Below are 17,065 nucleotides of genomic sequence, written 5' to 3' on the forward strand. Positions count from 1 at the left end.
CTGGAAAAGCAAGTTTAAAAGTCACCTCTTTTGTTAGAGGCTGTTTTGCCAGAGGACTTGCGAGGGTGGGCAGAGGACAAAACTGTGGTGAAAAGTCACCAGTATGGGAGAAACTGTTTAGGTTAATCCCTCCTTTTTGGTGATAAAAGCCTAAGTATTAGTAAGTTCTTTAAGATTTCATACATTCCTTCTGTCCTTTATAAATTATGTTTATTTATTTACTTTTAGTTTTTTGAGGAGAGCACAGGAGGTATTCAAATGTTTAGTGCAATGAATGCTTTGTATATTCTTTCAATACATTTTTTTCCCAGCTGCTCACAGTATTTTCATGGTTTATCTTTCAGTTGTTATCTAAAATAACCTCAGCTCATTTTATGAAACCAAAACATTAAGAACATGACGTCTTTATTATACATGGAAACAATATTGCATTAACAATATTCAAGGATGAAACGAAAACATGGTGCATACCAAATTAATATTACACATAAAAATTATATAAAAAAGCTACAAATTCCTTTTACTGAGAGAAGTTTGAAATAAGCACCTGAGCAAGCTCTTTCTGCTCATTCACCAGTCGGCCACAGCTAGCAATCATCTGATCCAGGGCATACAGGCGATCTTCAAGTCCTTTAATGGCTTTCATATTCTGATTATCAAGTTTGGCAATAGTTTGACGGCATTCTACTATAAATGGCCGAATAATCCTTGGATCAAGCTAGATAACAAGGACACATATATGAATAAATGTTCATCAAATAGTTTTAAAATATATTTTCACACTATTTTGATATCAGCTTCAGAGAAAAAAGGAATCTAAGTTGTATTTTCAGCAGAAGGTCAAGGACAGGGTAATTATGTTAATAAAACACAAGTATTACTGATTATATTGGAACACATAATTAGGAATATATAGTTCCAGGAATTATACCTTTCAATCAATGCCACAAATTATTCAATTGTCAATATCCCAAAGAATATGTTCTTTTCAAGGTCTAAGGGACTAAAGCAGAGTTACAAACTAAAACACATTCTTTCGTCATTGAGTGTCTTATTAATCCAATTTACTCTAAAACATTAACATCTCCAAACTTACCTCCTTGCTGGAACTATCTTTGTTCTCAATCCCTAGCTCCTCAAGGAACTGGATCAACAGTACTTGCCCCTCTCCCTTGAAAGAATATTCTAGCAATCTTTTTGTATGCAATCTTCATAAAAAACATTTGTCCAAATATCATTAATGACTTCGTTTCACTTAAGGCTACTAAACATTTCACACTGAAGTCAACCTTTTCCAAGCTTTGGAAGTGTTTGGGCATTATCTCAGGGGTTCCTTCACAGTACCCTCCTGGCTCCTTTTCCTATCTAATGCATAAATAGAGAAGAATGTGGACTGAGTGCTTAGCTCATTTATACTTTTCCTTATACGACTTAAGTATAACTTCTGTGGAGCTAACTCCCAACCTTTTTTGAATTCCCTATCCTTACAAAGGATGTGTTTGACTGCTTGGTAATGTCTTGTGTGGATATAAACCAAGATATGTCCTATTACAACCTCATTATAGTTGTTTCCTGTGGAAATCCCTAAATGGATACCTTCTGTCCAAAATGACATCCAAAACACAAAGAATACAATAAAGATTCAGTGATCTGATACCAATAATTCCTTCCAGGCCTACCTTCTTTTGAAACCGAATTGTCTGTTTTATTTAGACAAACCCTGTGTTTCTCTAGCACTGATCTCTGTTCACCCTGATTGTCCCACCTAGCTTTTGAAGGCCATTGTTGCCTCTCTGTAAGGATCATAATCAAATACTATCTCCTTCATCATGCCTTTCCTGATGTGTACAGTCAAATAGACTGTAAATTATTTGACTTGTGTACAGCATCTGGCACACAGAGAACACATGAAAGCAGTTAAAACTAAACTAGTCTATTGTTATCACCAAAAATCCAGTGTACTTAATAAGAGACTGATTTGTGAAACACAAAAAAGAGACATTAAATATAGACAGCACTTGCTTTGCACTAAAGCTTGACCACATGTGAACATTTTCTCCCTTTTCTTAATTTCGTGTTAACTAAGTCCAGTGTGCACACATTTCCAATCCAAGGTACTGTACAAACCAAAGACTAGCTGTAAATCATTAGGGTGACAGAAGGCTAAAAAAAAGGTCACTAAAATAGACTCAAATTTTCAACTTGGGTACAATTACAACTATACACAGAATTAACATAGCAACCCTTTAAAGAAGAAAAAAGCAAATACAAAAGCAAGGCTCCTGATGTCTCATTTCATAATTCACTGTGCGTATAATACAACTACACTGATAGGTAATGAAGAATATTTAGTGAAACACTAAATACAGGTTACACATATTAATAATTATTTAGCAAGTTTTCAATAGTTGAACATAGTGCTGCTACACTAATTTTATACAATTGGGCTCTTTGCTTATCATTTACAAAGGTTAACATTATTGTTGTCTTGGAAGAAAAGAAACTATACAAATTTTCTTACCCTCTCCATTTTTCCATCTTACCTCTAAACCCATCAACACTGCAATAGAGCAAGCAATAATATCCAAGTAATATTCCACAAAGATTCAATAAATTATGCTTTTATTATTCTGGATAGCTTAGACATGAACTATATATATGTACATGTTTCCAATTATTAATCATCAGCAACTCAGTTTCTTTTATAGTATAATTGAAAAGAGAACATCCTAGAGTAGTTCCAACTTAAAACAGTACAATCTAAGAAACTATGTGAACAACAAATCTAAATTTTTCTTGATATATGAGGACGGAACACTAGCTCAGAAATTAGTACCTATCAGTCCACAAAAATAGTAAAAACAGAGGATTCAAAAGACTTATTATGAAGGACAGAAGTGATAAATAAATGGCAGTGCCAGTCCTTATGACTCCAAATCTTATGCGAGTTCCATAATACCTATGCTCTGACTCATTTCTTTCAGTTCGTAGGACAGCGCTCAATCCACTGAGCCACACTAGTCAGGTTGACTAATTTCTTAAAAAAAGATTTGATTTTGGCAATTAAAAATATGTGACAAATACTGCTAAAATTGGGATTGGTCTGTAATAGCTTTAAATAGCATTTGCTTTTATAGAATATCAAACCTTGGTACATTTTTTAATTCATTGGAAATTTGCATTACTAATATCAGATAATCAAGTAGGTTAGTTGTTTTTGGAAAACTATGTAATGTGACGTAAAAAGAAGGCATCTCTAATGAGAGAAATCCCATACTCAGTTTAGTTGATCTTTAGAAATGGCACAACTGGTGTTATGAATAAATTCATAAAACTACTGAAAGGAGAAAAATATTAATCTAATAAAAACATCACAACAAAGTGCTATTTATTATGGGGTACATCCCATTAACAGAACATCCATACAGAGTAAATGCAGAAATATATAAACAAATTCTTCAAAATAGATTTCCACTCTTTATTTTATAACGAATGAGTATAACCAAATAAAGGTTTATATGTTTTTTAAGATTTTACTTCTTTATTTTCAGAGAGATAAGGAACGGAGGAAGAGCGGTAAGAAACATCTATGTGTGAGAGAAGCAGCAATTGGTTGCCTCTCGCACACCCCCAAATTGGGGACCTGGCCTGTAATGCAGGCATGTGCCCTCACAGGAAATCAAACGGGTGACCCCTCTGTTTCGCAGGCCAGTGCTCAATCCACTGACCCATGCCAGCCAAGGCAAAATTTATATTTTTCTTTCACAATAGAATAGCTATATAAAATATCAGGAAGACATCAGATACTGTTGCTGTGTTTTACCGCAGTAACCATTAACCTCTGAGAAGTCAATGATGTGATCCCATAATAAAAATACTATAGCTAATTTCTGTTTTCTGTAGGTATACATTCCTGTGAATTTTTATTAAGACAAAAAAGGATCAGTCTCTTCCCTTTTTGTCACATAAAATGAATAAAAATTATGACAGTGGTAGATTTATGTACTGACTCACAAAAATATAAACGGTATCTTAATCATCCTAATCACAATGATGTGGTTGATTTTCCACATTCACAGATGAAAGTTTTAAGCTAATAAATGTCAATAGGTCATACAGTTTTCACTCATCTTTGTATGACTTATTACATACTCCCCTGTCCCAGCAAATGTCTTAACTGAAGCTTTCTTTGATGGTTTAAATAAGTCGTTAAAATGAAATGCCTACTCAAAGACATCAAAGAAATGAATATTAAAAGAATTAAGAAAAAAACATAGAATTTATTTTTAAAAATTTTCCATTTTACTCTCCTATAACTTAAGAAAGGTATGTGCTATTACCCAGGCATCCTGGACAATGTACAGTCTTTCTCTCAGTATTCAAAAATCAACCCCTTTTCCCACTGAGAACACCTTTAAAAGTGTTTAACTATTCTACCAACTATCTCTAGACAACAGCAGACTTCAAAATATTTTGTATTTCTGCATCACTGAAACATGTATCCATCAACTTCCTTTTTCTGGCTTCGGAGATTTTTCTATCAGTTTATGGATCAGATTTGAAGAGATATTTATTCCCCTGGTTTAAAAGTTCTTGTGTGTTTGTGGGAGAACTTAGTCCAAGACACAGGCTATCATTACAAAATACAATGAAAAACACCATGTCTAAGTTCTGAATTTTAAAATATCTCAGGCAGATGCAGTATTTCATATTTCTTCTTTTAAAAGTCAGAAGGAGGTTCCCTCTGGGGCGAGCGTGATTAGAGACATAGGGGAATTTTCTGGGAGATGGAAATGTTCAGTATCTTCTTTTGGGTGGTGGTTACTCATGAACTAACCACTCAGGAATGTGTGTATTTCACTGAATGTAAATCATTATCAGTGTAACTAAAAAACATCTTTTAAAAGTTTTTATGTAAACTTTTAAGAGATATTTCTAGTCTTAATTAATCATAAAAACTATAAAAACAAAATTTTATTTTTAAACCTCATTATTTCTCATTATAATACCCACTCTCCCATTATATAAAATACTTAATATAATTTCGAACAGTTAAAATGACAAGAAATATCAAATTATCATTACTTACCCTGCTCATTGAATCAAAGCATTTCCTAACCAATGATTCCACATCATTAGGTCTATCTTGAACATTTATCCAGTCTAACAAAGAAACATTAAAAAAAGGAAGATCTCTTTCTTTAGAATCTACTGAAGTTTCCTCCTGCTGAGCAGTACTTTGACAAGGCTCCCTAATTTCTTTTCCACTTTCAGCATCTGTAGTATCTGGGACTACATGTTCCACTGACTTGTGAAATGAGGTTAACGATTTGTTACTTGTTCTAGGCATATCAGGAGACAGCACCAGTTCAGTGGAGGTTTTCATCTCAGTTTTTTCTGAGCCTTCATGTTCAGGTAAAGAATCCAGTCTTTCCAAACATTCCCTGTAACTATGTCTGGTTAGGCACTCCAACAGCGGAATCTTGGCCATTACTGAAACCGCAGTTCCTAAACTTAAAATACAAAAGTTCTGTCAGTAAAATAACAGGACTACTCTAATTAGAGATTAGCTTTTTGATAGCTTAGCATTTTATTATCACAAAGACAAATCTAATCACATCTCTATTATGTTATACATATATAAAGTAATCTAGGAGGTGTTCTTCAAAAGAAACTGAGTAAGAGAGAAGGGTATCAACACCTTTGCATTCTAAAGTAAAGGTTGCCAGTTCATACTAAACACAAAAACACATAAACACATAGTTTTTATCCAACCTTAAGATATAAGAAATTCAAATTTACAAAAAAGATTTACCAAATCAGTCCCTCAAAGTACACTTTTTTTTGTCTTTAAGTTAATCAAGTATTTCTGATATACTGAAAGCATAGGATAAAATTAATGATCTTCATAAAGATTAAGATAACTTTTACATTCATCAAAACCTGAAAACAGAGAGACAGGTAGATGTATGTTGTCAAAAAGCATGGGGAAAAAGATAAAATCTTAATGACATGGCTTCTCTAAAAATGTAAAACTGAATCAGAGTCCTACCTTAAATTAACATACCTAAGAGACTTTCTAAAAAATAGTTGGAAAGGTTTTTATAAAAACTTCTAAAAGATATTTATAGTCTTAATCATCCCCTTCCTTCCCAAAATCTTTCCCATTGTCAAATTGAGGCCAAAATCTTCTAAAGATTCATTCTGCCAAATAGAGAAACTTAATTTTATAAGGTTCACTTGAATGAATGAATGAATGAAAGAAAGAAAGAAAGAAAGAAAGAAAGAAAGAAAAAAAATCCGCATTCAAGGCAATAAAATACAAAAGAAAAAAAGAAATGAATTGAAAAAATTGAAAGCATACACACACACAACACAAAGGGCTATATTCATGAATTACTGCTATATTTTTACATTAATTATAGCCTTTTTGAAAAAGAAGCAAAGGGTATCAGATATGCTTATATGCAAAGAAACATAAAGCCATCTAAACAAGCAGCAGAACACAATGGCTTTTTCCATCTTAGCAAGCCTACATCATAGGGTAATATTTAAAAAGGAAAATAAAATTGTTCTTTATTGGTTAATGTTTGAAAAATATTCCATTTCCTTCAGATATGTTATTTTTTGATGTTAACCTTACTTTATTGGAAAGTTGGTAGCAGGAAGAGAGAAGCCAAGATTCCTGGGTTTGTAAAAGATTTCAAAAGCATTTTAGACCTTTTCATAAAGAAAACAATATAAGAAAAAGAAGTGTGGGAGATTCATAACATATACGGTGAGTAAAACTGACCATAATATTGGAGTCTATAAAAGTCATCATAAAGTCTCAAAAAATTAACTTTGATTATAATAAATACATGGCCTACTTGAAACAATACTAACTACTGAAATTACTGAAAATTTACAAAGATACTTTAAACAAATATCTTATTATCCATTTGACTGGCACACATACTGAGTAAGTTTTAACTTGATGTCTTCTATGGATTGCAGATAATTTGAATAAATATTTTCAAACTTGAGAAGTAGCTTTTGGTATGAATTTGAACAGTCCTCCAGATTAGCCATGATTGCAGCCCAGCCTTGGTGTTGAAGGTGTTCATCGTGGACCAGGCTTTCACAGAAGGAGCTAAGTTTCTTGGCAACTTCATACATTTCCTATATTGAAAATGAAAAAAGACAATAAAAGAAGGTAATTTCTCTGTACACATTTCCAGATATATGCTTACATGTATGCATGAATGCATTCCGAACACATTTTAAAGCATTGTTAAGGGAATGGTATAGTTTACCATATTTTTTATGGCTTGCTGTTATGATAGTGAAGGAAGAGAAATACCTAACTCACTGCTTCTAGGAATATATATTGGTAAAGTATCTACTGAGGGCAATTTAGTAATTATGATCAAAAACAAAAACAGTATCTACTATTTGGCAAAGTGATTCCTTATCTAGGAATTTACCCTGTAAAAGCTTAAACAAATAAAGAATATTAAAAATTTCTTTATATCAATACTATAAAATGAAATGCAAACAACCTCAGTGTCTATCAAAAATAATAATGAAAAAAATGTCATTGGTAATACAATGAAATTTACCAATACAATGAAATTTATGTACCGTAAGATGAAATATTTTTATATATAAGGATATAAATCCGGCCAAGATGGAGGCGTAGTTAGATACACTTGCCTCCTCGTACAACCAAAAGAAGGACAACAAATTTAAAAACAAAAAACAACTAGAGCTGCCAGAAAATTGAACTGTATGGAAGTCTGACAACCAAGGAGTTAAAAAAGAAACATTCATCCAGACCGGTAGGAGGGGCAGAGATGGGCAGACAGGGCAGAGAGGACACAAAACAAGGCAGTGGCTGGAGGGCCAGGTAAGGGAGAGGGCAGTTGGCAAACAGGCGGTCCCACATTTGCATGCAGATAAACCAGGAGGAACACCTGGGGAACAAGACAGATCATGCAACCCAGGGTTGGCATAGGGAAATAAAGCCTCAACACCTCTGGGCATAAAAACCTGAGGAGGTTGCAGTGGCAGGAGAAACTCCCAGCCTCAAAGGAGTGTTCTTTGGAGAGACCCACAGGGTCCTAAAATGTACTCAAACCTACCTGCCTGGGAATTAGCACCAGAAGGGTCCAATTTGCTTGTGGGTAGCAGAGGAAGTGACTGAAAGCAAGCCAAGAGCCAAGCAAGTGGCATTGTTCCATTTCTGACCCCACCCCAACACAGAGACCTGCGTTACCCTGCCCTTGCAAATACCAAAGGTTCCGCCCCTTAAAATGGAACAGGAGCCCCAAGACAAAGAAATATGGCCCAAATGAAAGAACAGATCAAAACTCCAGAAAAAATACAACTAAGTGATGAAGACAGAGCCAACCTATCAGATGCACAGTTCAAAAACTGGTATCTGGATGCTCACAGAAATGGTTGTGTATGATCACAAAATGGAGGAAAAAGTGAAGGCTATGCAAAGCGAAATAAAGAAAAATATACAGGGAACCTACAGTAAAAGGAAGGAAACTGGGACTCAAATCAACAATTGGGAGCAGAAGGAAGAGACAAGACATTCGACCAGAACACAATGAAGAAACCCGAATTCAAAAAAATGAGGAGAGGCTTAGGAACCTCTGGGAAAACTTTAAATGTTCCAACAACTGAATCATAGGGATGCCAGAAAAAATAAGTGAAGAGCAAGAAACTGAAAACTTACTTGAAAAAATAATGAAGGAAAACTTCCCCAATCTGACCAAGGAAACAGACTTCCAGAAAGTCCAGGGAGCTCAGAGAGTCCCAAAGAAGTTGGACAAAGGAAGCACACCCCAAGGCACATCATAATTACATTACCAAAGATTAAAGAGAAGGAGAGAATCTTAAAAGCAGCAAGAGAAAAGGAGACAGTTACCTAAAAAGGAGCTTCCATAAGACTATCACCTGACTTCTCAAAAGAAACCTTACAGGCAAGGAGGGGCTGGTAAGTATTCAAAGTTAGGAAAGGCAAGGACCTACATCCAAGATTACTCTACCCAGCAAAGCTATCATTTAGAATGGAAGGGCAAATAAAGTGCTTCCCAGATATGGTAAAGTTAAAGGAGTTCATCATCATCAAGCCCTTAGTATATGAAATGTTAAAGAGACTTATCTAAGAAAAAGAAGATCAAAACTATGAACAGTACAATGACAACAAATTCACAACTATCAACAACTGAACGTAAAAACAAGAACAAAAAGAAACTAAGCAAATAACTAGAAGAGGAACAGAATCATAGAAATGGAGATTACATGGAGGGTTATCGGGGGGCAAGGGTGCGGGGGAATGGGGGAAAAGGTACAGGGAATAAGCATAATTGGTAGGTAAAAATAGACAGGGGGAGGTTAAGAACAGTATAGGAAATGGAGAAGCCACAGAACTTAGATGTATGACTCATGGACATGAACTAAGGGGTGGGGAAGGGGGGTGCAGTGCAGATGGAAATAAAGGAGAAAAAATAATGGGACAACTGTAATAGCATAAGCAATAAAATATAGTTAAGGAAAATAAAGGATATGGAAAGACCAACATATAGTATCAAATTTAAAAGGCAGGGTGCTGAATTTATACACTGAATTTTTAAGATTTTATTTATTTTTAGAGAGAGGGTAAAGGAGAAAGAAAAGGAAAGAAACATCAATGTGTGGTTGCTTCTCACACACCCTCAGCAGGGAATCCAGTCCACAACCCAGGCACAAACCTTGACTGGGAATTGAACCAGCGACCCTTTGGTTCCCACACTGGCATTCAATCCACTGAGCCACACTAGCCAGGACCTATTTTTATATGTTATATAAAAAATCGATTACAAGTGATCTATAGATATAAATCTCAGAGAATTTAAAATTTTTAAAGGGCTGGGGGTAGGGTAAGATGTGGCATCTGTAATATAGCATGCCAGATATACTCCAATGCCTCTATCTATACTGACTATTCTCTTCATGTCTCTGAGATATGCAAAGGTTTCTTGAGGATGAAAACAAGACAAGACTATTGATCAATTAAAACTTGAACTAAGAATTCCTATTTATCATGAGACACCATTAGTTGAATAAAAAGCCCAGCCACAGAATGGGAGAAGATATTCCCAACATATAACCAACAAAGAGCTTATATAAAGATTATATAAAGGCACTAACAAATCAATCAGAAAGATTAGTAACCCAATATAAACTAGAATATTAAGGTCACAAAAAGGATATTCAAATGTCTCATAAATGTAGGAAAACCTGCTCATCCTTGTTTATTATCAAATACAAATTAATTCACAACGGCCTACCACTATACATACACCTATCAGAATGACTAAAATTAAGAGCACCATGAAAGCCAAGTATCAGTGAGTTTGTTCAGCAAGTGGAACAATCATACACGAATGGCCAGAGTATAAATGGATACAACCATTTCAAACAGAACAGTACATAAAGCTGAAAAGAGGCATATCCAAGAGAAATGCAAAAGGTGCATCAAACAATGTACAATGATATTCACAGCAGCTTTAATCACAAGTCTAAAACTGGAGACAATATTCATCAATAGTCAAACTGCGGCATATTTGGACAATAGAATACTATGTAGCAATGACTACAAACTTGTAACACACACAACTGCATGGGTGAATTTCAGGAACATAACACTGAGTAAAAGAGGCCACATACAAAAGAACCAAACTGTATGATTACACTCAAAGTTCTAAAGAGGCAAAGTAACTTACGCTTTAGGGAAGAGGGATGATGGATACTGACTGGGAGAAAGAATGAAAACAGGGTTTCTGGGGTGATACCATGTTTAAAAACTTGTGTTTAGGTAGTTTGTGGAAATGATTTAAAAGTGTGTGTGTATGTATATAGCTCAAAAAACAAAAATGTATTATTTTACTAATGAAAGTAAATTGAGTTCAAGGTTGCACCCCAAGTAATTGGAGTAACCAGATTTAAATTCAAGCAACAGGACTCTAGAAGACCACATGCTTGCCATTAAATTACAATGCCTCTAATTTCTTATATACTAATAAATTGTTTGACTGAAGCCATTGTTTTGGTTAGAGTAGCCTTTCAGTGTTTTAAATTCTACGATAAATTCTTTCCACTACCTCCCATTCTTCTTTCTCAAAATGTTCTTGGCTATTCTTGGACACTGATCCCTCCACATAAACTCGAAGTCCATTTTATCTAAAACAAAATCAAAGTTCTCCCTAGCCCAACTTCCCAAGCAAAAATGCTTCATCATCATGGAAATTTTGACTATAACTCATTAATTTCATGCATGTATTAATATTAAGAATATATCTTTGTTCATAATTTATGTTCTTGAATAGAATTTTATGTAGACATTTTTGCTGCTGTTGAGATTGTTACGTACAATATTTCCCAATTCCATTCCAAAGTAGGGCTAGTTCAATGAAATCTGAGTAACATTCCAGTCTCCATACCAAAACTCCTTCTAATAGGTTTGTATTAAATTTGAGTTTTTCTTTTCCATTAATGTCACCACTTATTTCATTCTCTTATCTAAGTACACATCCCAGAAGCTCCAACGTAATAGTGAATAGCTTGTTTCTGATTTAGGCAAAAATGGCTCTAGTATTTCACCGATTTGAAAGTACATTTTTATATCTTTATATCTGGTTAAGTCTGCGTTTACATTTATATTATTTCCTTCTATTTTATTTATTAGGAACAGTTGCTAAAATTTTAACCAATGCTTCTACTGGACAACATTAATGTGATCCTATATGTCTTCTCCTATGAAGTATTAATGATTGAGACAATTAACTAAATTAATATACCCCTCAATAATAATATGTTGTTATTAATACATTATTGTTTCAATACTCTTCTGGGTTTCGTCTATAAGAAAAAAGTACCTATAGTCTGTAGTTTCAGGATAAAACAGTATTAAATCTAGTCCACAAGAGCTTTCTGATTATGAAAAAAATGTATTAAATAAAACCTCCCACTTTTAAAATTACTGTGATAAAATACACATGAAATTTACCACTTTAACCCATATTTTAGTGTACATACAGTTCAACAGTATTAAGTCATTCACACTGCTATGCAACCACCACTCATCATCTCCAGAACTTTTTCATTATCCCAAACTGAAACTGAAACTGCATCCCTTAAACAATTAACTCAACATTCCCCTCACTCCCCGCCTGCCTCTGAATTTGACTATCTAGACACCTCATATAATTTGAGATTATACGATATTTGTTGTCCTTTTGTGTTTTATTTCACTTAGAATACTGTCTTAAAGTTTGATCCACATTGTAGCTCATATTAGACTGTCCTTCCTGTTTAAGGCTAAATAATATTCCATTGTAAGTATATACTATAGTTTATTCATTCATCTAATAAAGGACATTTGGGTTGCTCCCACATTTGGCTGTAGTAAATGATGTTTCTATAAACACCAGTGTACATCATTATGTTGTATTACATTCCCCTGGATTAATTATCATTTTAGCCTGTGTTAATAGACAAATACACATGTGACTTATCATTTTCACAATTAAATCTTTTATTAATTTCACTTTGCTTTGTTTAATGATTTAACATCCACCCTGTCAAATATTAATATTGCTATTTTTATTTCTTCTACATTTACCTACCCACTTCTGGGCATACCAATTTTTTAATCTTTTAATGTAATGTGTTTTAATATCATGCCTTTGTTTAATTGAGTTTTATTTGATTTCACTCGAGTCACTTAAAATTATATATATTTTAGCCTTTAATTTTTATATTTAATACTACAGTTTCATTAACGTATAGTATCTATATTTTTCAACCAAATCAAAATTGTATTACTTTTTAAATGGCATGCAATTGTGTAGCCTAAAGTTTTGTACACCAATATTTGTACACTAGGATTCTTGCTCTGTTAATTACCCTAAAAACAATCTAAAAGACTCTATCATATAAATTGTTTACAGAAATAATTTTGGCTTCTCAAAATTATTTCTGGACCCTTTAATGCTTATTAAGTATATCCCAGAAAGATGAGGTTATTTTCTTTCTATGTTGTATCCTATGTGTTTTTAAAAATGGGGTAGTTTCACATGTTACATTAAACCAAACAGGAGGTTTACAAAAAAAAAGCAAATGTAAACACTAATAATTTATTATTTTATTAATTGACTTATAAAAGGTAAATACTGTTGGAGGATTTTAAAAGAGCATTTTTTTCATGTCTGAAGGTAAAATGTGATAGCTTAGGGTCAGTATTACAGTCAAGTACTAGCAAGTGAAAATGAAAACAAATGACTGACAAGCAATCCCTGGAGACTAAAATAGAAAAGCAAAGAAACTTGGTTTTCCTCCAAGACCTAGTAAATATCAACAGGGGAAAAAGAATCAGATCTTCAATCATTGCTTAAGCACTTTATTCATGTCTATTCTAAGATAGTTATTTTATTAAAGCAATGTTCAGAAGTCAATATCGGCATACCACCATTTAGAAAAGAAGTTGAACAAACCACATTTAAGACCACTTTCCACATTTAAGATCTTGTCATTGAATGGCAATGTAAAATGACTAATAATATATGGTCCTGAGATTTAAAAACCAGACATACTGAACATTTACATTTTTTAAGCTTGATATTTTTCACATTTTTTGCATGTTTCCTCTGTAATTGAGAATACCTTGAAATTTAAAAACCAGACAAAATGAACATACACATTTTTTCAAGTTTGTTATTTTTCACACTATTTGCATGATCCTCTGTAATTGAGAATACTTTGCTATTTTAGATTTGAATGCTTTTAGGGGTAATAAATTCATTAGAATGTTCACAAACACCTAGTAAGTTTAGAATTCATGAAAATATTACCAAGTATACATAAGACTTTTTTTGTTAAATGCATCAATTTGTAATTTTAAACTGTACTACATGTAAATAAATACTATTATATCTCAAAAAATACTTATATCTTACCACTGCAAGCTGTGTCCTTGAAGCAACAGTGTGAAAAACTGCAGGCATCATAAGAGACTCTTCAACTTTTATTTCCATGTCATTTTCTGTTGAAAAGGTAGTTTTAGGAATAGCAGGTGGAAGTTCACATAAGATCATTTCTTTGTTAAAAAGAAAAATTGGATTTGTGTCCTATAAAAGTAAAAATGCAAAAAAAAAAAAACTAAAGTAAAATGTTACAAATACTAAACATGCAACTGCCCTCAATACATGAAGCAGATAAATCTTACTTCTGAATGCTGAGTTCCCAATTTCCTATTTGATGTGAAGCTGGCACATGTTTCAATGAAAAAGCTTTTAGACACCTACCGTCCCAGCACTGTAGGTGCACACTCTTCTGTCTGCAGCCATGCACTCTCCTCCATTGACCACCAACACCTGGTGCTGAATAGCAATCTTGTATTTGCTATGAATAGCATGTTTAAGATCTGCCACACTTTAATAAAAAGGTAAAAATTCAATTATTTACATTAGCCCAATGACAAATATGTTTATTATCAAAGTAGCACTACGTAAAAATATCTGATTAACAGATTTCACTCTTTAAATTTTGCACCAAAACAGTAGTAAAAATATAAGCTTCTTTATCTCTTGAATTGGGTTCCATAATTAACTGGCTGACTTCAGGTGAATAAATCACCAACGTGCCACATCTAAAAGTGAGTCTATGAAATACAGACAGTAGACATTTATTTTTGTGCTCTTTATATAATGTAGCAAAGGGGTATACTCAAATTAGCATCAGGTCTGTTAATATCCTCAGAACACATCTGAATCTCCACATATTACACAACCATATATTAAATCTAAACCATATAAAATCTCCACATCATATTACAAAACCACATATTAAATCTAAACCATATAAAAATTGTTTTTTTCTCCTGTCTTTCAAAAAAAAAAATCACTCCTTTACAGGTAAAATTGTATTTTATAAGAACTAAAATTTTTTTAAAAATAATTTCAGTTCCATTTTACAACATATTTACAAATATGTTATATTTACAACTACATCCATAAATTATTTATAATATTTTCATCAGATTTATTAAATTTATATTGCTACCAAGTCTATGCTATTATGGCCACCATAAAAATATAAGCAAGTTTGGAAATACAGGGTGGAGAAAAAGTAGGTCTGCAGTTGTTCACATGGAAACTAATTAATGAATAACAATACATGAATAAACTTTGGGTTTCCCATACTCACAACTGTAAACTTAGTTTTGCCTGACCCTGTATTTGCTATTTCTCTTTCCTTCCTGTTTGACCTCAAAATACATCTTTCCTCTCCTGAGACCTCTCCCCACTTTTTATAAATATAAGAGGGTATTCATTAGTCAAATATTTGAAACCCCTGGACAGCTGGAGAATTATTAGATTAGTCCCAGTAATTTGGCTATTAAACCATTGTCTTTATTCATACAAGAGAATTAAAAAATCACCCCAAAAATGTGACTGATACATGTTGCATTATATAGCCAGCAATAATCCCCGTAGCAGTATTCTATGAAACTTAGAGGAGCCATCGTCTATGAAAACTTCTAGCTGATAACTTTGCTTTGAAATCAGTATGTTCACGGGTGAGTTGTTTATTGTGAATAATATGATCATACATCAGAACAAAGCACAACTTAATTTTAACTTCAGCATTTTAGAGAAAAATAACATTATACTGGCATGAAATACTGTATTAAGACTTACTATAGCACTACTTTGATTAACAAAGAAATAGTTTTCACAAAGTCAAATCACTCCTGTTAACTTTTTGCATGCATAAAATGCAAAGCTGATGAGGAAAAAAATGAAATACAGCTCACGTTTGCACTGTAAGTTCCGTGTCAAATGTTAGGGTGGTTCCAGTGTTAACCAGAAATACATATAACTTCATGATGATTTCTCTGGATTCCGCAGGCTTATACCTCACACTCTGATGTGATTACTAAGAGACAAGAAAAGTGGTCAAGTTTAAAAATACATAAAAATGCTCTCACATAATGCATAGCACAGTTGTACTATATAAATAACAAAAGACAACAACAGGTTTTTTATGTTTATGACGTCCAAGTGGACAATTTAAGTAAACTTGTTGCTTAAAAACAAACAAATTAAACCAGTAAAATGAGTAACTGTTTTACCATAAAAATTAAAGAAAGTGGCCAGTAGTTTAAAAAGCTGTGTATATGGCAGACTGTTCTACATTACGAATAAAACTAAAATCAAAAATAATATGATCAAACATCTTTCTAACTCAAAAAGTTCTTCCCTACTTTTTCCTTATAACAATGAAGTCAAGGTTAAAGTTACAAACAGCAAATAAAAGTAGTCACTAACTTGGCAAGTTAGGGAAAATGAGTTAGTCCCACTTCCTACGACTCAGCTGCCTCTGATTTCACTCTCCACTCTGAGTTAGAAATCCTCCATATAAGAAATTCTGTCCCTAATAGTTTCATTACCTCATGAACAGTGGAGTCTGTAAATGAAAATATTTAAAACTCTGCTATTAACTACTTGTCAACATCAAAACCTGATATATAAAATAAAACTTCTTCATCTATAAAATAAAGACACGGATTTCAATATCTAGCATTTTGTTTTTAACAACTGGAGGTAAAAAAAAAAATCCCTAAGACTAATGGAAGTGGTGAAAGACAACAATAAATAAATTTCCGGAAACTAGTAGGTATCTTTATATTCTTCCCACATGACATTTAAAGTAAAATTATCAGGAAAAGAGGAAAAAGCAAAATAAAAGTTTTAAACTTAATGCTTCCTAAATCATTATTTTAAATGCCTTAGACTATTACAGACCTACTGAAAACTCTACTGTAAAGGTAGGAACTGTTACTTACCGTCAGGCACTGTGAAAAGGACTATCACTTTTCTTAAAAAAGTTGATTAAAACTGGCTTATGTTTGCTTTGCTTGATATTGGCAACTGAATGGCATTACTGGTTAAACTCAGTGAACTGAAAAAGAAAAATTTCTGATTACAGAGAGAATAATTCAGTATGTGACAATAACATGTGGTTACTGTTC

The 17,065-nt window shown here is 33.2% G+C and overlaps 1 protein-coding gene across 4 annotated transcripts in view; it reads right to left on the reverse strand.

The window, feature by feature from the left end:
* RB1CC1 (RB1 inducible coiled-coil 1) overlaps nt 1-17,065 on the reverse strand; it is a 97,612-nt gene that overhangs the window by 50,139 nt on the left and 30,408 nt on the right. For 3 of the 4 annotated variants that reach the window (XM_054595013.1, XM_054595012.1, XM_054595011.1), the window contains exons 2-8: nt 16,880-16,995; nt 15,848-15,969; nt 14,337-14,463; nt 13,989-14,159; nt 6,959-7,161; nt 5,090-5,513; nt 548-718 (exon numbers count right to left, since the gene is read on the reverse strand). In XM_054595013.1, coding sequence (XP_054450988.1) covers nt 548-718; nt 5,090-5,513; nt 6,959-7,161; nt 13,989-14,159; nt 14,337-14,463; nt 15,848-15,918 — 1,167 coding nt within the window. In that variant the 5' untranslated portion in view covers nt 15,919-15,969; nt 16,880-16,995. Of the gene's footprint in view, nt 1-547; nt 719-5,089; nt 5,514-6,958; nt 7,162-13,988; nt 14,160-14,336; nt 14,464-15,847; nt 15,970-16,879; nt 16,996-17,065 lie in introns of those variants that run through there. The other variant, XM_054595014.1, reaches the window with a different exon arrangement.

Source organism: Pteronotus mesoamericanus, unplaced genomic scaffold (assembly GCF_021234165.1).
Source record: "Pteronotus mesoamericanus isolate MK-2021 breed Mesoamerican mustached bat unplaced genomic scaffold, CSHL_Meso_final scaffold_54, whole genome shotgun sequence".
Classification (NCBI taxonomy): Eukaryota; Metazoa; Chordata; class Mammalia; order Chiroptera; family Mormoopidae; genus Pteronotus; species Pteronotus mesoamericanus.